This window comes from Atta colombica, unplaced genomic scaffold (genome assembly GCF_001594045.1).
Source record: "Atta colombica isolate Treedump-2 unplaced genomic scaffold, Acol1.0 scaffold134, whole genome shotgun sequence".
NCBI lineage: Eukaryota > Metazoa > Arthropoda > Insecta > Hymenoptera > Formicidae > Atta > Atta colombica.
In genome coordinates this window covers 2,147,074-2,168,457 of record NW_017259222.1, presented here as the reverse complement: position 1 = coordinate 2,168,457, position 21,384 = coordinate 2,147,074, and the positions used below count along the sequence as shown (strand labels likewise).

Genomic DNA, 21,384 nt, shown 5'->3' with positions numbered 1-21,384 from the left:
GTATAATAATCGAAACAAAATTTTTAAATAATATATTTCAATATGGGTATTGTATTTTTAAATGTTTATATAATAAATATAATTCTGAAAGTTCATAATGAAGATGAATTTTCTGTCTTCTCACTAAGTAATAGATACAAGTTGGTATAATGAGTTGGTATAAGTTGTCAAATTTATGCATTCATTCAACTTCATTACATAAGATATAGTTTTCAAAAATGCTTACTGATCTCAAAAGAAGAGATTTTTTTTTCATTAAATTGGAATGTCATACATGTGTAACAATAATACCACTGTATGTTTGGCAGTTTTATATGGCATATTATACGATATTTTAAGAGATCTAAACGTTTCGTAGTTTCATCTGTTTTTTCTATTATAAATAAGCTCGGTTGAAAATAAAAGAGATCATCATCTGACTTAGGCCAAATTATAGACTCTTGGCACATTCTGCAGTAACGTCGATCATAATTTTTTCTCTTTTGAATTAGGCCCAAGTCATAATTAAATTTCAATTATAATATTCAGTCTTTCATTGGCATATTCGTTAATACATTTATAAACGAATGCGAAAACTCCTGCAAAAAAAATGTTTATATTATTAACGAAAGAAGAAAAGTTATAGATTTTACAAGTGATCTTGTGAAGCATCTTACTTAGAAAAGTCACTGCTCTTCTCTATAATGTGTTCAAATTCAGCAAAGCTGAGCGCACCATCGTCATCTAAATCAGCCTCATCAAGGATATACTGAAGAAGCTGCTGCATATCACTATCATTTAATCTTTGGGGTGCAGTTAATCTGTCAACTACTTGACGTAAATCTCCCACACCGAGCATATCATCGCCATCAAAATCTTCATAAATAAGACTTTATTATTAAATTGAAGATATGATTTCAATATCTTGACCATATCGTGGACAATTAATTGGTCTGTACGCTTACCAAATATTCTAAATGCATGCTCAGCCTTCACAGCTTTCGGAGCAGCATCGCTAAACACAGACATCATGTCCAGGAAATCTTCAAAGGTGCAATCACCATCCTGACTAGAGCTAAAGACTTTGCAGATCCTGTCGCCGAAAGGATTCACTCTCAATTCAGGATACTGTAAGATCTTCGACATTGGCAGCTTCGCGTTTTTGTTGTGTCCAACTTTTTCTGGAGCAAGCGCCTTGAATTTCTGATGTGCGCTGTTAAAGAAAGCAAATATTTTGCATATAATAATTAATCACACAATCTGATTCAATATAATAAATCTTAATAAAATATATATATATATAGATATATACTCAAATAAATGGAAATGTCAACACTAATAATACTCACTATAAGACTTCCTTCTTGGTGAAATATGTTAAATCCTATCAAGAAAAACATAGTATTATTAAAAAATGTCAGAGCTAAAAATAAGCAAAAGTAAGAAAAAAAAACAGCCTTACCTGGTAATCCTGTAGCTCTTCTTCCGTAAACTGACTTTTTCCTGCACCCATCCTTGTGGAACAACCAATGTGTCAATAAACCTTACAATTGCTTCAATTATCCTTACGAAGAAACTCGGCCATCATTAATCCAATTAATCCACGTTATACACTGCTCACTAATTTGTGAGACATGTCCCACATTACTCTTATCACAGCTGTTTTAAAGCTTAAAGGTGACTTTGCTCACCGGTTAGAAAATTTTATTCTTCTAACCGGTATTCTTCTAACTGATCTGTCGATTAATTACCTTGTAATTATTGGGTAAATAGATTAAATCGTTATATTGTCGAATGAACGTATCGCTCTTACCCATATATAATTCTGCTTTTAAAGGGCGCTGTTTATTGATCAGCGCGCCGGTGCAGCAGGTGCAAATTCATCGAGCTTTAGCTCCGTTTATTTGCACTCTTTGCATTTGGAATGGGACAAATATATATTCGATCTTTAGCGGAAGAAAGAAGGAAAGTGGAGAAGATGCGAAGAGACACATCGGCGAAGCGTAAGGCGGAAATTGGCGAAACTTCTGAACCCTAAACACTTCTCAACGAAAGGTGACAAGAAACTTAGACTAACTGAAGTTTTCATCAGTTCTTAGACAAAAGACAAACAATGGTGACGGAAAAAATCGGAAAGGTCTTTAAAGATGTCTACTACGATCAGTTCAAGTGGTGGGTGAATGAATTACATTTTTTCTTTGAGAGATTGCAGAGTAGATTTGATAGTACCTGGCAATCCTAACCTCTACTCGTGTTAGATTATTTCGCTTTAATTATTTCATTAATTATTTCTTACAGAAAAGAATTATTATTCTTTTTTTATTATTATTATTAGGTTTGTAGCTGCATTCTAGTACACTTGTTAAACTTGTGTCCATTGTGACCATTTCTACCAATTTAAGTTAACTTTAATCTCAGTTGAACTTATTTCTGTCTTTTTCTAGTTTTAAGAATTAAAGAAAGATAATGAATAAAATTAAGATTAAATTTAATAATGTATATTAGTATATTAATCCAATAACATATCCAATTTCATCAGATTAGTTAGATTAATTTCAATTAACTTTAATCTTGATTTAACTTACTCTTTCTGTTTTTAATTCTTAGAATTAAAAAAAGATAAAGAGTAAATTGAACCGAGAAAATATTGTATCTGCAATAACTTATTGTATCTGCAATTTCTGCTTATAAATATTTCACATTAATATTTGCTTTTTTAGGTCAATGGTGAAGAACATTGCTTTCTTTATCGTTGGTGTTAAAATCGCCATTGAATGCAATGGAATAACGCTAATGCCACCAGTCTCCGTTTAAACTTATCATGAATCCATCATAAGATCCAGAGAACTGAATGTTCCGTCGGTTTCTTACGTCTTGTACACTAATTACAATCATTGTAGGAATACATTCAATTTTATCTGTATTATACAAAACTGTATATTTTGTATTTGAAACACATTTGTTAAAGAATTGTTAATAAATAATGTACAATATTTGTTATTTGCGATATTCAAGACTTTGATTGACCTCTAATCAATCAATTATAATTTCTGATTTCACAAATGTAAGAATAATTTTGATTAAATTTACTATTTATTTTTTTCTTATTTAGAATTACATAAAAATAAAAAGTAAATTAAATCAAGATTAAAATTAATTTGGTGAAACCGAGTTTTAATTGGTGATGACTGGCAGAATTACTTGCAATAAAGTTCTGGACGCATAATTTATTGCCTTGAATCTTTTTTTTCACATATCAAAGGACAATAAGTCGTTCTATTTACATTACTTTAATTAATGACGTTATTCAATAAATTAATCGCCAGTTAAACTAATGTTCTTTTATTCTAGAAATTTATTTTTGCGATATACTTGTACTAGCTTGCACTTAATTATCGAGGTCTCGCATTATCGATATTGCATATCGATAGTGAGGCGATTGAGGACGAATTTCTCTTCAACCAAATTATGAATATTTTAAATATTAAAAAAATTGCGTTATATTGCGATATTTGTAATCAGAAGAATTCATTTACAATTTGATGTAAAACATATCTTGTAAGAAAAGAATAAATAAAATTTCTGATATCTGCACAAAAGTGCAGTTAACGTGCAGCTAATTTTATTTATAATATTTTACAAATTAAAGTGCAATATCCAACTCTTTAGTAATTGTACTTTTGTAAGAAATAAACTAAAAGAAGTCTCGTGGCAAAGTGTTTCTTCTAGGAGACGAAATATGATAAAATATACAGATGTGTATTTGCACCGCGAATGAGGTGCAATTGAGTTAACCAGAGAGGTTAATTTGCAATTTTGCAAGTTGTATAGGGGAACCACCGCAGTAAAAAATGGATTGTACTAATTGCGTATAATGATAGAATAAATACTTTTATCATTGCGTGAGAGGTGTGACAAGTGATTCAAATCTAATGTCAATGAAAATATAAGATTTTAGAAATATAATATTTCTCGTCAGAACTTATCACTTGATTTGTAAACATGAAGGAGGAACTAGAAGAGAATTATAATTCCGAGTTACCAGGTAGAAATATAAGCAATTAGAAACAAATAAGTTTAAAATTATTTTGTTAGTTGAATAGTATTTGATAAATGCTTGCTATAAATAACCAAAATATAACCATTTATATAAATATAAACATTTTCAGCTGTGATCGGAGCCTTGTTAGATACCTTAAATGACAAGAATCAGGACGTAAAACAGTCTGTGATCGAATCGATTGAAAGAATAAGTAAAAAGAATCCAGAAGTTGTTATCCATGCTGCTATATATTTTTGGGAAATGCATAAAAAGGTTGATTTTTAGCATAATTTATATTATAGATTGCTCTTATGTATGGTATCATGTTATATAATTGTTGCCATTCAAAGATATCCACAGAACACATGAGATCCTTGTTAAACATAATATCCAGCATATGCAGACATTCAACTACAAGTTTAAATGTAGATCTAGTAACATCTCTCGCTGAGGTGGCAGTGAATGAGTTAATAGGAGAGACTGAGAATGAGGCAGCCGAGTTATTGATTGAGCTTTGCAAAATACACTGTATGCAAGCTACAGGTGGACTTTTAACTAAGTATGCAATTATAAATTAATTTATTTATAAATATATTATAAAAATTGAATAAAATATTGATCTGCTTAAATTTATTGATAATAGATAATTATATGACACATATTTGTAGATTGGAACCTGGGGTGATTCCTAATCCTGCGATAGTTTTTACAATAGGAAAGCTCGCAGCAGCCAATCCATATGGAATGTTGTCCTTCGTTAAAATAACATTGACTATCATGTTACCAATGTTAAATCAAATACGTGAAGAAATTCTCAAACAGGCAATTTGCTTCAGTAAATATTCATATATTTTATCATACTCCTTTTAAGCTTAATGAAACTCCGACTAATTTATTTTATTTCTAGTGATTTCTAAGTTTTGCGATGCTGTAAACGATTATATAATGAATGGAGAAGACTCGTCTCTGGGAATTAATAAGCAGACGTTTGTAGAAGAAATTTGCTCTGTTTTTGATTTTTTAATAAACAACTGGTTGAAAACATCTCGCGATTCTAAATCAACAGAAGCTATTTTAACAACACTCGTGCCTATGGTATCTTTGTTGCCTGTGCAGCAAGATAGTGAGAGAATTGTAAAATTAATACCTGTATGTTTAAATCTTTGTAGAAAGCAAAATGTACGTTTAGCTGCTGTAAGGTGAGTTTCATAATTTACAATAAGTTTATTCACTGTATATCACATTATTTTTTTAAATACTTTACTAAATTTAATGAATTTATATAACTTTTTTAATTGATATAACATTTATAACAGAGTTATAGCTATGATTTTAAGTTCTATTGAGACTGAAAATGACAAAGAGGCAATTCGTGCATTTATGGAGATTATTCATCAAACTTTATCCGAATTTGTCAGTATTTGTCCTTTTGAAGCAGCTCGAGATGCGGTTCTTACACATTATGAAATACTGCAGTGTTCCAGATCATTAGTTGTTTTGTATCCTGAAGAAGGTCTCGATAGGTAATTGATATTTTCATATTTCATTAAATTATGAAATTGTAAGAGTTTTAATTGCTCATTTTTTATTTTCTTGCAGAATCTTGCAACAGTTGAAATCACCAATTGCTCATCAACGTGCCCGTGCTTTGGTAGTCCTCAGACATCTTATAAATACTCTTCCACCAGAGGTACAAAAATATGTAATTTTATTAATAAGTATGTCATAGTAAATATGCATATTATTTTATTAGGACGATGGATCCATGCAAAGAATTGCACTTAGCCTGCAGGAGTCTCTTGGAGAGAATGGTGCGCTTCAGATGGTCGGTGCTATAGTGGCACTCGCGGCACGGCCGACATTTCCCTTATTGCCGTCACAGAGGGCTAAATTTGTTCGTTATATGGTATGTAAATGATGTCTAAGTTAAGAAAAAGTTAGAGAAAAATAATTGAGAAATTAACTTTGTCTTAAAATAGGTGTCACACTGCGAAATAAAGAGTGACGATATGGAAGCATGTTCTGAAGCTTTATACCTGCTCGCAACGACAGTTGATGGTGTCGAATCTTGGCTATGGCCGTGTTTGATAAGTGCATTGCTGGATTCGGCTTGTGTAGCATCCGTAAATAACAATTCTCTTTATCTAAGATATTTATGATGTATTAAATTTAATTCAATTATTACTCTTTTTTGTTGGTAGGTCACATCTGTGCTACGTTCACTGTCTCCCTTAGCGACAAAAATAATACGTGATAAAAACTCTTCAACAAATGAGAGGGATTTTCCTGGTACAAAAGTCTTAGGCAGATGCCTGGAATTGTTAAGCAATCCGATTAATCGACCTGCAGTAATAGGCTTTTTAAAGTCGGCAGCACCTCTGATAGGTCATCAAGTGAAATCTTATTGGGATGAAAAATTGCACGAACTTTCGCAGGAATTTTTACATGGTAGAAGAAACTCTCGAAAAAGCTCTAAAGAAATGAAAGATACCATGCAATGGTACATAATACACTTTTTATATCCAATTTTATTTATATGTATATCTATATATTGTTAATAACTATTTTTAATCTTTTTTAATTTTTAGGGATTTAATCTGGGAAAAAAAAATTGTAGAATGGTTAGAAGAGAGCGTGAAATTGGAAGGAGAATCATGGGGCACGAAGCTCGCTGACGAACTCGCTTTGAAAATAAACACACCGGGTGTAGCGCCGCTTTTGGCATCTACCTGCAACAATAACGCTCATATCACCCTCCTCGTCGAACTCGCGCGTTCTCACGGCACTACCAAAGAATTTGCGCGAGCGGTTGGCATTTGCGCCAAACGGCATTTGAGTATCATGCTGAAATTAATGGAGGAGTTTTGTACCGTCGAGGATGCCCGAAAGGCTCCTGTGAGATTATTAGGTTTTGTGAAGGATACGAAAGCTGCCGCTACCGCTGAAGCTGCAAAAGCAGGTTTATTGCAGTCTTATGCCGAAATTGCTCAGAAAGGGGATCCGCAGGAACTTTTCCCTGTTTTCGAAAAACATGTGTTACCGTGGACTATTAAACAGTTGCAAGAATGCAAGGAGTTGTCTACAAAGGAAGCAGGATTGTCAGTCTTGGAACAAGTAATTTAATTCAATCTTTTAATCTTCTTTAGAATGTTATCATCCTAACATTGGCATTTTAAGAAGGATTGTTTTATGGTTATGTAACTAGACTATCTAGAGGCTTTTTTTCAAATTTGTCTACAGCGTTATTTTAAAAAATAATAACTGTATAGAATAATTTCTCATTGTCTTCTCTGATGAGCTTTAGATAAAATTTAGGCATATATAGGGTATGATTATCAATTCACTAATTTTGCAATTAATAAATTCCATATATGATCTCAATCTTAATAAAAGAATAAATAAATCTGAATGTAAACTATTAGAATGAGACGTTATATTCTGGATATTATTATTTAGATGACTTAAGATATTGTTTATCCTAAGTCATACATTCCTTCCGGATTTATCCTGCAAATTTCTTCCTGCAAATTTTTCACACGTATATTAAATATATATATTTAAAATAAAATGTTCTCTACCTTTTTATTTGTAGGTGGCCAACGCTGTTCATCCCGTCAGATTGCCCGAATCTAAGGGCCTGCGTATGAAAGCTACTGCTCTAGCCACTCTATTGGGAATTTTACAGTCATCGACGGGATATAGGCCATTGCAACTCTATCCGACGATATTGAAAGCAGCAAACTCTTTAATGTATGTTTTATTTAACAATTTATTTATTTGATGTTACGAATTGACGTTAACATATTTTTTTTTACAATTTCACAGATGTATACCGCCAGTACTAAATAATGAGGAAAGACAAATTTTCCTTGGTGCAGTATTGGATAAAACAATTAGTGCTAGTTCAGAGGTACCAAAATTAAGATTACATTATCATATATTCATTGATTATTTTCATAGTAATATTAATATCTTTGTCTTAGATTGCTTTGCAATTACATCCAGAAATAATGCAGCAAGTTGTAGACGAATTGGGAACTGTGTCCAGCGAAATTGTATCCGATTCAGCAGACGCGTTGTCTGAATTAGTTGACATATTGTTACCCTGGATGCAATCCAAGTCGATTGTGGAAAGAAAAATTACTCTATTAGTGCTGCATACAGTGCTTCAGTAATTACAATTATAATCACGCAAATATATCTCACTTTATTATACAAATACGTTATATATTTATAACATGTATTGTCTCTTTTACAGATCTTATTATAATTCTTTGAAATATACATATCCAGGTGGTAAGTTGGATGCTGGAAAACTTGTAGGAAGAACTTTATGCTGGTGTGCGGATACCGAATTTGCTTTGAGACCACTGGCGATAGATTGCATGCTTCTCTCTTTGGATATTGCAGCCCGTCATCGGCATATATCACCTGATAATACTTTGAGTGACGACATACAACAAATAAAAAAAGAACTTATGATCGAAGACTCGTCGATATCTTATGGAGCCATAGAGGTAAGTTGATATGATTGAATGATGCAAATAATCACAGATCTTACTACGATAATGAAAAATGGAAAAACATTGTGTGCAGAGACTGGCTAATGCAGTATCGCAGAAAATTCCCAATGGTGAGATAGTTAGCTTAGCGGAGGGTTTGATAGAAGGCTTGTTATTCTATGGAGAAGCAAGCTTGGTAGCAGGCATAGCTCTCTCGCAACATTTTCAAATTAAAGGTTCGGAGATATCCAGGACCGATGTTTGTTTAGTCGGTATGTAAAGTGTAAATTATTCTGTCACTAATCGTGATTATTTAAAAATCTTTATTTGATTTTTTATATTGCTGACAAAATGTTTTTTTCACTATTTATGTTGTAGAAAGTATTATTGCGCAAATGAGACAAATGGAAAACGCGAGCTGTAGATACAGTGCAACGGTGGCTATAGTATCATTAATGAAACATCATCCGGAAGAAGTGACCGAGTATCTTTTATCTCAGCCGTTACCATTAGATCCGGGCACCGCATTGTGCTGGAAAGAAATTGGCAATAATGACTTCCTTGGACCTCGAGTAGATCCTATCTTTTCATATACGACTACGTAATCGTTTATACTTTTCGATATAGATATAAATCATAATATTTTTTTCAGGCTTTGGATATGTTATTAATAAAACTTGAATCCAGCAATTTATTTTCTGATATTCCTCTTCCGTCCATGCATTCTGGACGAAATAATATCGCATCTCTCTCATCCTTGGCTGCTATCGTAGGTTTAAAGCATTTTCTTGAATCGCCGCATGTGGAAAGTTTAATTACCGACACGCAATTAGCAGGCTTGTTATCAGTCCTTCTTAAATATCTCTCGGGCTGGTTACATGTCGAAGCTCCTGCGTCGGTGATAAATACGAAGTATGGATATGTACCGAATCGAGCAGCGCAGAAGATAAATCCTCATACGGAAGTATATTCTATATTAACCAACATATTAATAATCATCCAGCCGAATGCTGCATCCAATTTGCCGATGGAGACTGTACGTATAAAAGCATTTTACAAATTTATGATTGTTTTTACTTCAAGTTAATAATGTAAATCTTTTGTATTTAGACATTTGCTTCCGAAACACAAGCCGAAGAAAGCCTGATATCAACTGTACGAACATTGATGAAATGTATATCAACTAAAAGCGAAGTTCTGTCAAACATGACGCAATATCTGGGTAAATTGATGACTAGCACGATAGCCATACAGCGAGCGGTCGCTGCCACTTTTTATTCGGAATTGATTGGCAAAATAAATTGTGGAACTATATGGCTTGATGCCATAATTAACACTCTGCACGACGCTAAAGCCGATTCATCATCTTTAGTGCGAAAACTCGCTACCATCGGACTTGCTAGAATAGCCTACTTGGATCCGAGACAGGTAAAGTATTATTTTTCAGTATGTATTTTTATATACTGACATAAGTGTTGTCTTTTAGGTCGATGAATATTTTGACAATTGCATGGAAGCCTTACTCGATGGATTGGAGGAGACTGCCGGTGGAGAAGGCGGTGCTGAAGTAGTACTTGAGTCGTTACGTGGCCTCTCAGTATTATTATCGGTTCAATACAAGAGACCTATTAGCCCGCGAGTGGTGCTGGCCTTGAAACCATTCATCGAGAAAGAAAACTGGGAAATGAAACTTGCTGCCATAGATGCTTTGGGAGCGATAGCTACCAATTGGCAGAGATCAGTTGCATTACCGGATGATGATTTGATTGATCATCTTCTAGGCTGTTTGCCGTCTTTGATAATAAGACTGGAAGACTCAAATATAACAATAGTTAAGGTATGTCTATTATTATAAAATGTGTTATTTAGAGTTAATTGTTCAGATGTTTATTTATGCTGCTTATGCAACAGACTGCACAGGAAACCTTATGTAAAACTACAAGTATCGTGCAGAATGAGAAATTATTGCATGTAATACGTACTAATTTGGGACCACAAGTGAAGTTTAGTTTCGAGAGTTTTTCCAAAGACTTGATAAACTGTTTAAAAAAGGAATTTCCACAAAGAGCAGAAGAATTAAGGTATATAATACCATAATGTATTTTTTAATTAAATTAAATATTAAAAATAGGTGCGTATCCTAAATTGTATTATCTTTTTGACAGAAACGCTGTTGTCCGTGGTTATTCTAGATCGGAAAATTATCATACCAGATCCACGTCTGCGCTGCTCTTAGGGTTATTCGATTCTCCAAGACCTGAAGATGTACAAAGACTGTTACAACTTTTACGCGATAGAGAAAGTATTGTTAGAATGCGCGCTTCGAAAGCCCTTTCATTTTGTTTTACATTTTAAGGTAACTTTTCGATGTTTTGTTTCAAGATGAATTGAGAAATGTTTGTAAGATTTTAAAACCTTTCGAGTTGAGTTTTATTCTTGTGATATTGTAAAATAAATTTTGAAAAGTCAATTTATTATAAGTATAGTCATATTATTATAGAAATGTTTTATTGTAATTATGATAGATTTATTAGATAGAACATATGTAAATAGACATTTATTAGGATCATGTGGAGAGACATATTTGTAAATGAATTGGTACATTGTTACTTTTAATTGATTTCTCTCTTCTCTATCGGCATTTCATGTGCAATACGGTCTATGTCCTGTATACGATGAAGGCAATTTGTCATAAATAATACTTAATTTATTTTCATTGATTAATTTTCTTATCATATGCTCTTCTTCTATCTCTTTGCTTGCACAAGTTTCTAATTCTCTATAAATAATTAATTACTTAGCCAAATAAGATTTTTTCTTTATAAAAAAGAGAATTATTGTAAGTATTTTTCCTTTACATACATAGCACTCTTTCTTTTAATTTTTTTATCATAGCAAATATCATCTTCAAGAAAAGAACGACATTGCATGCTATCCCATTTCCTAGCAGCTCCTTGAAATCTCATTGGCAAACGAGATATTAATTTTCGATCAATTTCCTGTAAATTATTCTATTTATAATTGCTATGAAGCTTATTGCAAATTTATATAGTTGTATAAAACAATATACGGGTTTTTGTTGTTCTTCTGTATATCTCTTTACATATAAGCAAGGTTGTATTTTAAAATCGCCCCAAATTTCCTTCGTCGCTCGATCTATCGTTTTTTGGTATATAAAGTCGATCATTAATTTTCTTTGATTTTTATCTTGTATATCATCTAAATTTACACTTGGTACCATATAACTTCTTGGCCTTTCTCTAAATCAAGATTAATATTCCAAGAATTTATGTACAAATATGTGCGCAGGATACGTATGGAAATTATCGAATTGATCTTGTGTATCTTGTCTTATTAAGTTGACCTTATTAAGTTGACCTATTCAAATCATTACTTGATTATACTCTCCAGATATTTGTCTCCAAGAATACGTTTTTTTTCTATTGCTTTTACATCGATACTGATCATATTTTTCGGTTCCCACAATGCATTGAATGCAGGACGTTTTGCATAGCTCAGATGTTCCAAAGTATCATGAGCTGTAATCATGCGTTGTGGTTGTGATGATGTTGATTTCATCCTCGCAAATCTCTGCAGCAATCTACTGAAATATTGGATACCTAGGATGCAGAAATGCTAGATTTTTAAAATTCGTGATAAATTAATTACATCAAATAATATTAATATTTATAGCTGATTTTTATTGGAGTATTTTTGATCTTTTGCATGATCGATGAATGAAAGATTTAAAATAAAAATAAATAATTAACATTTAAAACATTTAAAACATCGATTAAAGAGTGCAATCTACATAGCTACGAAAATGGCAATTGTTTTAGCGCATTCCAAATACTGAAAAAATATACTTTTATATAGTAATAAATACGTAATGATATATGTGATATGTAATTACAAATCTGTAGTTGTATGAAAAATGTTTTAAATTTTTAATATATATTCTATATAATAATTACTTTACATTATTCAAATTTGCTTTTCACGTATGCATTACATATTTGTACAATAATCATATATCTAAGATTGCATTTATAATCCTCTTCTTCCAACATAAAATACTTTATATTATATATGTACATTATATTTATACTATATATATATATATATATTTAGCAATGTATTTTTATAAAAATTGTATATAACAATATAATGGTACACCCTTGAACATCATTAAGAATTTATAATATGTATAATATGTATAATAAATACAAGATAATCATTTGCTATGTAATTTTTCTATACAAACACTCAATTGTTGAAGACGATGAAGCAAATGACGCATATTCGCATTTGATTGTCGGAGACCTGACTGCTCGCCACCCACTTCCTGTCGTTGACCTAACTCGAAGTGTAGTCTAGTCAAACGTTCCTGTTGCTCTCGTATTTCCGTCATCTGTTCCATACTACAATCTTTTCCTATAAACAATTGTCGATCTCATTAAGTATTCTATTGTTTATATATCATGAACTGTACCAACCAAATGCTCGTAAATTGCCACTGTGAAAATCTTCCAGCAATTGTAGCAAAGCTTGCTCCATATGACGAACATCAGGAACCTCTGACAGAAAGCAATGGTGTTTGCATGGCACCATAGCTTTTTATAATAATACCAAAACAAAATCAAAAGATATAAAACTTAAACATAAGACTTATACACAACAGAATCATAAATTATAAAAAATATTAAAAAATTATAATATATTTGTATACATTTGTATAAAATATACAAATGTATACAAATATATATTTATAAAATATATTTATAAAAAACAAGTGCAATAGAATTGGAAAATGAAAGAAACTGAGAAGAAAAATCATTGTACTTAAAATAATTTCCGGAGCCTTAATTACCTTTGTGCTGTCTTACAATTCTCGGTGGATCAGGCCGATTAGGCCTCTGCTTTTCCTTCTCATTAAGATATGTTAGTCGAGATTGATTGCCAGTATAACTTGAAGCATTAGCAGCACGACTGGAAACCATGGAGCCTTGACTCGTTCCTTGACCGGAGCTTCCTTTGCTAATAATTGGCGATGTTTGTGCGTTGTTTTCCCATAATATTTGTTGCTGCAAAAATATTAGATAAATAATTATATTATTATACAGTTGTCAAAATAATGAGATCAAGATAATTAACATACCGATATACTAGAATTATGAACTTCAGTTTTGTTCGGACGATGAGATCTCGCTGGCGTTGATGGAGGAGTAGCTTCTCCTCCATGACTGAGTGGCTCTTCGCATTCTTCTTCTTGAACCAACTGCTGTAATTCTCCACACCCAGCTGCTTCTACCATGACGATGAGAAATGTAGGATATTCGTAATTGGAAGAATTATTATCTGTTCAAATAATCATTTTATTTTTTAGCGTTACAATATATATTTTTGTCTTATATTTCAGATAGTAAAAAGTAAAATAATTTGCCTATTACAGAATACTCCCGATGTTTCTAATTACACTTTAGATGTTCTATCTGTCTATCGATAAAAGAATTGAAGGCTACATATTTAAATATATTAATTACCATATTGTATTTACCTTTCGCTTCTTGTACACGTTAACCTCATTTGTAACTGTAGATAAAAAAACTTTTATTTCTCTTTTCGTAAGAAGATACCAAAAGTTTTTTTAAACTATAGAATTGTCACTTCTGTCAATCATGATGAATAAATATCAATAAATATCTAAATAAGATATGTATCCAAGATAAAAGTGTCCTAATCCCTATTGTATGGTGTGTTGCGTGTCTAAAGTTAGGTTAGGTAAATATGAGACCTATTCCTTTAAAATAGTGTACACTTTAGAACTTTTTAGAACTTTAAGTGAAATAGATATAGATGAAATAAATATTTGATATTTGACGAAAGCAAGAAAGAAAATTCTAGTGCAGCTTAGCTGAGTGCAGGAATAAAAGTCATACCTTCAGTGGCTTCAGTGCGTCTATTTGGATGCTCGGAGTAATCAGCTGATCGCGTTATTGTGAACTGCAAGTATAAAATACTATAAAACATAATTTTTGTTCCTTGCCGATTCTGTATCGTCTATTTTATTTCGCCTGAAATAACGTGTGAATATAAGTTTCTTGATATATGTATACTGAATACAAGATTTGTCTAACAAACATTATGTTATTGTTGTTAATTGTGTATATTTTATTGAATTACTCATTATTAATTTACTCATACATTAACTTTATCGAATAAAAAAGTAAAAAAAAAAGAACAATTGATCCTTTACTATGGCACTTGCTATTCTGATTTGAACAAAAATATACAAGAACAACGTATAATTAAAAATGCCATTCTGGTTTGCAATAGTTCTTTAATTGCTAAAAGCAAAAGTTACATTTTATTAAATAATATAATCCTTTATTGTATAACTTGTTCATTTCTTGAAGAATTCTCTATGATAATCAAATAATTATATTATAACCTATACATTTATTGTGAAACGAATGAATTTAAATTTAAAAATATCAATACAACTATTTAATAAACGATTTGCTGAAAAGATATGTGAAGAAATATCAATTAGTTTTTATTAAAGTATTTTATTAATTAAGCATACATGTTTGTTGGTAATAATAAATTATTGATTTTTACTTTTTACTTTTTTTAAATGTATATTTAACTAGTAAATATATATATAACTATTGAATTTTTTGCTTTTTACTGTAACAGATACAATAAGATTACATTGTGCCATGGCAGCCAAGGAAGAGGAGAGAGTAAACAGTACAACTACTGATGCAAAGATTGAAGAGACACCAGATAACTCAACAACGGAAGATCCACCAACTAGTTTAGAGACCATCCCTGAGGGAAACGCGACACGAAATGAACTTCAGACAGCACCAAAGGACAAATCAAAAAGTATGATTTCACCGTTATTTACATACAATTTTACAAGCGTATAACAAGATATATTAAAAAAAATAAATTTTATATTAATTTTAAATTTCATAGTTGATATACTGCTGAAAGCTACTGCCAATGCTCCAATTATGAAACAGAAGAAATGGTCAGTTTGTCAAGACAATCCTATCGGACGGATCTCTGAATTTGTAAAGAAGTATCTCAAGCTGGATCCCAACGAGAGATTGGTGCACTAAAATATTCCTTTTCAATTTCTTCTGCCAGTACAAGCGATGATGACTAATATGATGAATTTTTATTTTTCAGTTTCTCTATGTTAATCAGACATTTGCACCTGCTCCAGATCAGACAGTCAAGAATTTGTACGACTGCTACGGTGCTGATGGAAAGTTGGTTATACATTACTGTAAGAGTCAAGCGTGGGGTTGAGATTTATTAAAATTAAAATTAGCTTGCCAATATTAATTTTCCCTGATAAAGAATAATATATAAGAATAATATATATATTGACACGAACCACATTGTGATAATTCTAGTTTTCTATTTATTATATAATTTTTACTTATGTATAATATAATTATAATTATGATACCTGGTTTTTACCATTGTTTTGTAGAAGAATTCTTGCTGAAATTACGCATTTATATTAGAAAGGTACAAAAATGCTGCTACAGTTTTATTACGCGTTAATATAGTAATATCGAAATCTCGAACATAAATAAATCGATTTGTCATTGAAATAATTGCATTATGTCTTTGACGTAATGGATCTTTTGCTGCATGATTCTGAAGATTCTTTCAATTTTTCCGTTCTTGTTTTGCTGGATGATCTGTCACTCTTTGTGTCCTTATATCGGCATTGATTCGATGTGCCTGCATTTGATTTGAAACTTGTCGAGCTCCGCGATGTACATTTACAAATAGATGTTTTTTCTTCGCGAGTTTCTTTTTTGGAATCTTTACTCCGATCAGAAGCAACTAATGGCGGTTTCTGATTATCTATCATTAATAAATCAGCATGAATCGCAATAACATGTAAAATTTACATTGCTCTGATAAATCTCTGTTTTACTTTGTTATATATTTAAGAATAATATACTTACTTGTACATGATGAACTAGATTTTTTAGAGGATCGTGCAGTCTGATCCACCACAACACTTCCATCATCCTCTGCTTTTCGCGAAGATAATTTATCTATATCTTTGTTGGGCGCGCTATGTATCGAAACTCTTTCTGACTTATCCTCCTGAATTGGCGTGCTCTTTGAGTCCTTTAAGACCTCGGATGGACGTTTCCATATTATAATTGTTCCATCAGCGCTTGCTGATACTATATGCTTGCCGTCCGTACTGAACTTACACGCGGTGATTATCGCGGCATGGGAAGTACTAATGTGAGTGAGATCCGCGCTATTATACTCCCAGATCTTGATAGTACAGTCATTGGATCCGGTAACAAAATATTGACCGTCCGAACTGATGTCTATGCAATTCATCGTTCCGGCGCTCGAACCTTCAATCTCTCGCACTAGCGAACCATCCAGAGTCTCCCAATAGGTGATCTTCCGATCCGTGCCGCATGCCAAGATTTGAATGCCGTCGGGCGTAAATTGTGCCATCATAAACATCGTGTTTCCTATGAGAATATGTTTCCTAGTGCAGCGTCTATTATGAAAGAATCTATTAAAACTCACTCTTACATTAACTTAAATAATATTTTACAAGCGAAACTTACATTATGTCCCAAATAACGCATGTACCATCCGTACACGAACTTATCAGATCCTCATTGTTGCTTGAGACATGCAAAGATGTTACCGGACCTCGATGTTCTTTCAGTGTATTAATCAATCGCTGCACGTCAGTTTTTATGTCCCATATACGCACCTGGAAATCAGATAAGTTTCATGTTAAACGGCAAAATTTATTGGTACCTAATGCATAATTAATACGAAAAAAATATTAATTTTTCCGTAGGAATAAAATAAGCCGATCAGATTTGATTGAGCGAAATAATCACCTGGCCGTCGCAGCCACCGCTAATCAACGTAGTATCGTCGCTCGTGATGGCAATCGTCGTTACGGCTTTCGTATGAGCGTTATTAATAGAAAAAAATAAGTCTCCGTTATGTGACGAAAACGCTCTTATTATGCCGTCGTTCCAAGCTGAAACATGTAAACAATACAAATGTTTATTTTAGTTTAAACACGACGCCTGTTCTTTTTTCATGTTTTGGTTCTTGCATAGTTCATCTTTCTTCTTTTTCTTTTCATTGTAGAGAAAAAGATAAAAAAAATGAATCATGCAAGAAGTGTTTCAGTTCTGAAATATAGAAAAAAAGAGAAGATTCGATAGCATGCATTACTGTACAAAAATTATAACGAATTGCAACTGTTAAAAGCTTTTGAAACATAAATGGGGAGTTTCTCGATAAAAAATTTTTCATGCATGAATATGTAAATATGTATAAATATACATAAACATGCATAAATATTCATAAACATGTTATATATGAAATATGTCCATAAATGTTCATACATTTATTCTTCTTTCTTTAGTAAAATTACTTTTTAGTGTAATAGAAATAATAATAGTAATGTGAAAACATTAAAAATAATTAAAAAGGTAATTTTCGCACTATTTATTTTAGAAAAAAATCAAGTTTGAAGAAATGTAAAAAAATTACTTATGTATAATTATATAATATTATGCATAATTATGTATGAGCAATTTATTTTTTACATTTTCTCAAACTTTTTTGTTTCTAAAACAAACAATGCGAAAATTATCTCATTAATTATTTTTTATGTTTTCACATTGCTATTATTATTTATATTATACTAAAAAATAATTTTACAAAAGAAAGAAGGATGTATAAACATGTATGGCCATATTTCATATATAATTATACATGTTTATGAATATTTATGCGTGTTTATGTATATTTATACATATTTATGCATGAAAAATTTTATATGTATTAAGTTAATAATATCAGATCATTGCACAGATAATAATAATAAGGAAGAGTTTATAATCTCTGATTTATATAATACTTGAATTGTTAAAATCCTCAATAATATAAATATAAATATGATACTAGCCATACATACCAGAAAGCAGCATTTGATCATCACGTGCGAACTGCAGACTGGAGCAAATGAAATTCGTTACGGTGACACGAACTCTTTCCTTCTGCTTTTCCAATAGCCACAACCTGACGTCGTTCTTGCTGCCTGTTGCGAATACCTCCGAATGATTGCTGCGACATGATTAAAGCGACGTTAATCGATTCGATCAACCAGCATGTAGTTGCAAAACTCTCTTACCGTGGAAATGCGATACTATATATGCAGCTGGTATGACACGTGACGAGTAGACGCATGTCTGCAAAATTTGACAGCTTTATTTGATAGATCTCGCACCAGGATGTCCCAATCAGCACGAATTCGTTTAAATGGAGAACCATGGATGTTACAGCGCTACACACGTTTTCTTTTTGATGCTGATTAATAAAAAAGGGTGATAATTACGATTTCAATCATCATAAATTCTTTGCAAATTATTTGTATATATTGCCATTTGTATATATTGTATATATTCGTCATTAATTTTCGTTTTTGTAATTCATGTTTTGCAATATCTTTATATATCTTTTCCTTCCTTCGCTTTTGTTGTTTTCTGCTTCTTTCTTATAATGTATCTGCCGTGAAGTGACTTGAACGACTTACAGTGAGTATCTGCGGTGTATTGGGAAACTTCGACGGCTGCTTGCTTTGCGTTCGGCTTTCTTTCATACTTATTATTTGAATCAACTCGATAGTACCGTCACCGGTACCGACTACCAGTTTTCCATCCTTTAGAAGCAGCAAGTTTCTCACTCCGCCCGCGTATAAATCACCCTCGCCCATCTTCATCTTCCTCGGGTCACGCGTTATCTTTGAGTAGCAGCCGATCATCACCGGCAAGCACGCCGGTTCTCCGCTTTGCAGAGTGTCACGCAAATTCAACCTGAGAAAGAAAAGACGATTGAATAGGAATGAGGATGCACACAGCAAACGAAGTTGAATCGTAGTGATATGGCAATTAAAAGATATTAATTGAAGAGCTGTGAATACTAATTTTTTCACAGGTGTCTCTATGTGACCTTGCTTTAATGATATCACCGGAAGAAGTGCCGCAGTAGATGATCTCATCCTTTTCGTCTACAACGATGCAGTTGATGAGACGCTTTATTTTGCCCAGTTCCACATCGAGATTGTGCATTCGATGTTTCTTCGCCTCGATCCACCAGATCTTTAGCGTCCTGTCGCCCGCGCTAACGAAACACTCGTCGTGAAGATGCATTTTCGTAACATTATATGCGTTACCGCTCGTATCATTGCTGGCGAATGAACCTGCGGAGGATTGTTTCTCAATATTTGATGTACATTTGTGGGTTGAATTGTGCTCTAAATTGTTGGTAAAAGAATTTTTTTTCGCGGAGGAACTTCTATATTTCTTCAGTCATATACATCATTCTGAGATTCTTCTTGTATATTTGTGGGGATATTAATAAAAAGAATAAGGACAGATACCGCAAATTAGAGAATTCTTTTCGACGTCCCAGATAATTATGTTGCCGTCGTCTCTGCCACCGAGACTCACGAGGAAGTTGCTGTTACAAGTAAAACATAGGTCCACGATGCCAACCTTGTGCGTCTCGTAACTGCCTTTCATCGTACCTTCCTTGTAATTCCATACAATCACCATGGCCTGTGACATGAAGATGTAATCGGCGAAATCAAATATAATTGAATTGCATATGAGAATATTAAGATGTATACGTACCTTGAATCCAAGATGATTGTTCTGTCCGGAAGCGACGTATTCACCGCACGGAGAGACACACAATGTCGAGACATTATTTGTGTGACCATTCAAAAATCGTTGCTCGCTAGTTTCGATGTTCTTTATGACAACCTTGTACCCCATCGGATAGAGGAGATGCTTCTCATCCGGATGCAATTGTAGAGAGTTCTTTGTTATACCTTAAAAAAAGATTAAAGGATAGAAAGATAAAATATAAAAGAAGAATATAAAGTTATTAATCATGGAAGAAGTACAAAGTGGCATACAGTAATTAATTAATTTCATTTAGAAATATGTGGAAATAAAAGTATAAGCTGTATAAAATTTCGATTCATTGTTGTTCTTATATATTTTTCAAAAATTTAAATCTTGTAAAATTCATGTTCCTTGATTTTGTATAAATCAAAACTCAACTGCTGTCACTTAATTAGATAGATTTAATAATTTTATATATTTTTTATTAATTCATGTTGAACTAAATTTATTTAATTACTTAAATTTAATTACTTAAATAAATCTGTTTTGAATTTAATAAAAATTGAATCCTTATTATTTGAAATAAAACAATTTATTGTTTTCTGTACGAACCGTCAAATGAGATTATTCCAATCGTTTCGAGATCTTGAGGCTCCATATCGTTTTGTTCATCAACTTTACGATAAATGTATTATTAAAAATACTAAGCCGTGAAAAGCGTGAAGTTGCGGAAGCGAACGTAAACAGCGTCACCGTGGTGATAAATTGATTGTTTATGACCCGTGCATTTCGTGTCAATCCTTTGAAGTTTTTTATTCTGTAAAATTATTTTTATCTCTTCAAAAAAGCACAAAAAGATGTCAAGTGTGTTTGATTACTTCTTTTAATACATATATAAAAAAAATTTTAAAATAGTATAATTGAATATAAATAAACTTTAGAAATATTGTAGGAGTATCTCTTGTGACATAAAAATAAGTTTAAAAACATTAAAAATAGATAATTAAAAAAAATATTCATAATTTGCAATTCTCAAGGTTTCGTAACATCCATTAAATGCAGGTGTATATATGTATGTTATATTTATAATATGCATGTTTTTGCAGAGCTATATTTTCGATCGTCAATATCATAGTTT

General features: G+C 32.1%; 5 protein-coding genes and 1 long non-coding RNA gene across 8 annotated transcripts; 3 read left to right on the top strand and 3 right to left on the bottom strand.

Moving 5' to 3' along the window:
* Positions 1 to 305: 305 nt before the first annotated feature.
* Positions 306 to 1,492, bottom strand: LOC108684395 (calcium and integrin-binding protein 1-like). The gene is made up of 5 exons (XM_018188678.1): positions 1,442 to 1,492; positions 1,329 to 1,363; positions 945 to 1,192; positions 657 to 855; positions 306 to 578 (listed from the first exon to the last, which is right to left on the bottom strand). The coding sequence occupies exons 1-5, from the start codon at positions 1,490 to 1,492 to the stop codon at positions 557 to 559; spliced, it is 555 nt and encodes a 184-aa protein (XP_018044167.1). The 3' UTR covers positions 306 to 556.
* A 456-nt stretch (positions 1,493 to 1,948) lies between these two features.
* Positions 1,949 to 2,984, top strand: LOC108684397. The gene is made up of 2 exons (XR_001931635.1): positions 1,949 to 2,151; positions 2,700 to 2,984. It is a non-coding gene; the product is annotated as an uncharacterized LOC108684397 (long non-coding RNA).
* A 643-nt stretch (positions 2,985 to 3,627) lies between these two features.
* On the top strand, positions 3,628 to 10,878 carry LOC108684357 (maestro heat-like repeat-containing protein family member 1). The gene is made up of 22 exons (XM_018188628.1): positions 3,628 to 4,024; positions 4,149 to 4,294; positions 4,372 to 4,580; positions 4,690 to 4,856; positions 4,929 to 5,220; positions 5,338 to 5,544; positions 5,621 to 5,711; positions 5,775 to 5,927; positions 6,001 to 6,144; positions 6,223 to 6,521; positions 6,610 to 7,135; positions 7,614 to 7,771; positions 7,847 to 7,931; positions 8,005 to 8,192; positions 8,280 to 8,538; positions 8,618 to 8,795; positions 8,902 to 9,095; positions 9,176 to 9,559; positions 9,634 to 9,951; positions 10,010 to 10,360; positions 10,435 to 10,604; positions 10,689 to 10,878. The coding sequence occupies exons 1-22, from the start codon at positions 3,982 to 3,984 to the stop codon at positions 10,876 to 10,878; spliced, it is 4,752 nt and encodes a 1,583-aa protein (XP_018044117.1). The 5' UTR covers positions 3,628 to 3,981.
* A 1,879-nt stretch (positions 10,879 to 12,757) lies between these two features.
* LOC108684375 lies at positions 12,758 to 14,494 on the bottom strand. Of its 2 annotated transcripts, none has more exons than XM_018188651.1 (5): positions 14,463 to 14,494; positions 13,682 to 13,881; positions 13,394 to 13,607; positions 13,020 to 13,136; positions 12,758 to 12,957 (listed from the first exon to the last, which is right to left on the bottom strand). In XM_018188651.1, exons 2-5 carry the CDS (start codon positions 13,835 to 13,837, stop codon positions 12,758 to 12,760), a joined length of 687 nt encoding a protein of 228 aa, XP_018044140.1. In that variant the 5' UTR covers positions 13,838 to 13,881; positions 14,463 to 14,494. The 2 variants fall into 2 exon arrangements, with proteins under 2 accessions (XP_018044140.1, XP_018044139.1); XM_018188650.1 differs by lacking the exon at positions 14,463 to 14,494 and adding an exon at positions 14,081 to 14,284.
* On the top strand, positions 14,406 to 15,846 carry LOC108684377 (autophagy protein 12-like). 2 transcript variants are annotated; one of them, XM_018188653.1, is made up of 4 exons: positions 14,406 to 14,532; positions 15,223 to 15,414; positions 15,508 to 15,644; positions 15,724 to 15,846. In XM_018188653.1, exons 2-4 carry the CDS (start codon positions 15,246 to 15,248, stop codon positions 15,844 to 15,846), a joined length of 429 nt encoding a protein of 142 aa, XP_018044142.1. In that variant the 5' UTR covers positions 14,406 to 14,532; positions 15,223 to 15,245. The 2 variants fall into 2 exon arrangements, with proteins under 2 accessions (XP_018044142.1, XP_018044141.1); XM_018188652.1 differs by having other exon boundaries at positions 14,415 to 14,528.
* A 271-nt stretch (positions 15,847 to 16,117) lies between these two features.
* Positions 16,118 to 20,904, bottom strand: LOC108684430 (cilia- and flagella-associated protein 52). The gene is made up of 11 exons (XM_018188743.1): positions 20,859 to 20,904; positions 20,250 to 20,449; positions 19,997 to 20,174; positions 19,567 to 19,816; positions 19,151 to 19,430; positions 18,749 to 18,924; positions 18,533 to 18,681; positions 17,439 to 17,584; positions 17,154 to 17,305; positions 16,521 to 17,083; positions 16,118 to 16,416 (listed from the first exon to the last, which is right to left on the bottom strand). The coding sequence occupies exons 1-11, from the start codon at positions 20,902 to 20,904 to the stop codon at positions 16,166 to 16,168; spliced, it is 2,391 nt and encodes a 796-aa protein (XP_018044232.1). The 3' UTR covers positions 16,118 to 16,165.
* Between the last annotated feature and the right edge of the window lie 480 nt (positions 20,905 to 21,384).

Coding starts and splice junctions, on each gene's coding strand:
- LOC108684377 (XM_018188653.1), top strand. CDS start 15,246: ATGGCAGCCAAGGAAGAGGAGAGAGTAAACAGTACAACTACTGATGCA. Junction 15,415..15,507: donor ACCAAAGGACAAATCAAAAA/GTATGATTTCAC, acceptor TAAATTTCATAG/TTGATATACTGCTGAAAGCT. Junction 15,645..15,723: donor TGGATCCCAACGAGAGATTG/GTGCACTAAAAT, acceptor TTTATTTTTCAG/TTTCTCTATGTTAATCAGAC.
- LOC108684430 (XM_018188743.1), bottom strand. CDS start 20,904: ATGGAGCCTCAAGATCTCGAAACGATTGGAATAATCTCATTTGACG. Junction 18,925..19,150: donor ATACACCGCAGATACTCACT/GTAAGTCGTTCA, acceptor TTTATTAATCAG/CATCAAAAAGAAAACGTGTG. Junction 17,585..18,532: donor TGATCAAATGCTGCTTTCTG/GTATGTATGGCT, acceptor TACATGTTTCAG/CTTGGAACGACGGCATAATA.
- LOC108684395 (XM_018188678.1), bottom strand. CDS start 1,492: ATGGGTGCAGGAAAAAGTCAGTTTACGGAAGAAGAGCTACAGGATTAC. Junction 1,364..1,441: donor AAGAGCTACAGGATTACCAG/GTAAGGCTGTTT, acceptor TTTTCTTGATAG/GATTTAACATATTTCACCAA. Junction 856..944: donor GCATGCATTTAGAATATTTG/GTAAGCGTACAG, acceptor TTATTTATGAAG/ATTTTGATGGCGATGATATG.
- LOC108684357 (XM_018188628.1), top strand. CDS start 3,982: ATGAAGGAGGAACTAGAAGAGAATTATAATTCCGAGTTACCAG. Junction 7,136..7,613: donor GATTGTCAGTCTTGGAACAA/GTAATTTAATTC, acceptor TTTTATTTGTAG/GTGGCCAACGCTGTTCATCC. Junction 8,193..8,279: donor GTGCTGCATACAGTGCTTCA/GTAATTACAATT, acceptor TCTCTTTTACAG/ATCTTATTATAATTCTTTGA.
- LOC108684375 (XM_018188651.1), bottom strand. CDS start 13,837: ATGGTAGAAGCAGCTGGGTGTGGAGAATTACAGCAGTTGGTTCAAGAA. Junction 13,137..13,393: donor AATTGTAAGACAGCACAAAG/GTAATTAAGGCT, acceptor TATTATAAAAAG/CTATGGTGCCATGCAAACAC. Junction 12,958..13,019: donor TGGCAATTTACGAGCATTTG/GTTGGTACAGTT, acceptor AATTGTTTATAG/GAAAAGATTGTAGTATGGAA.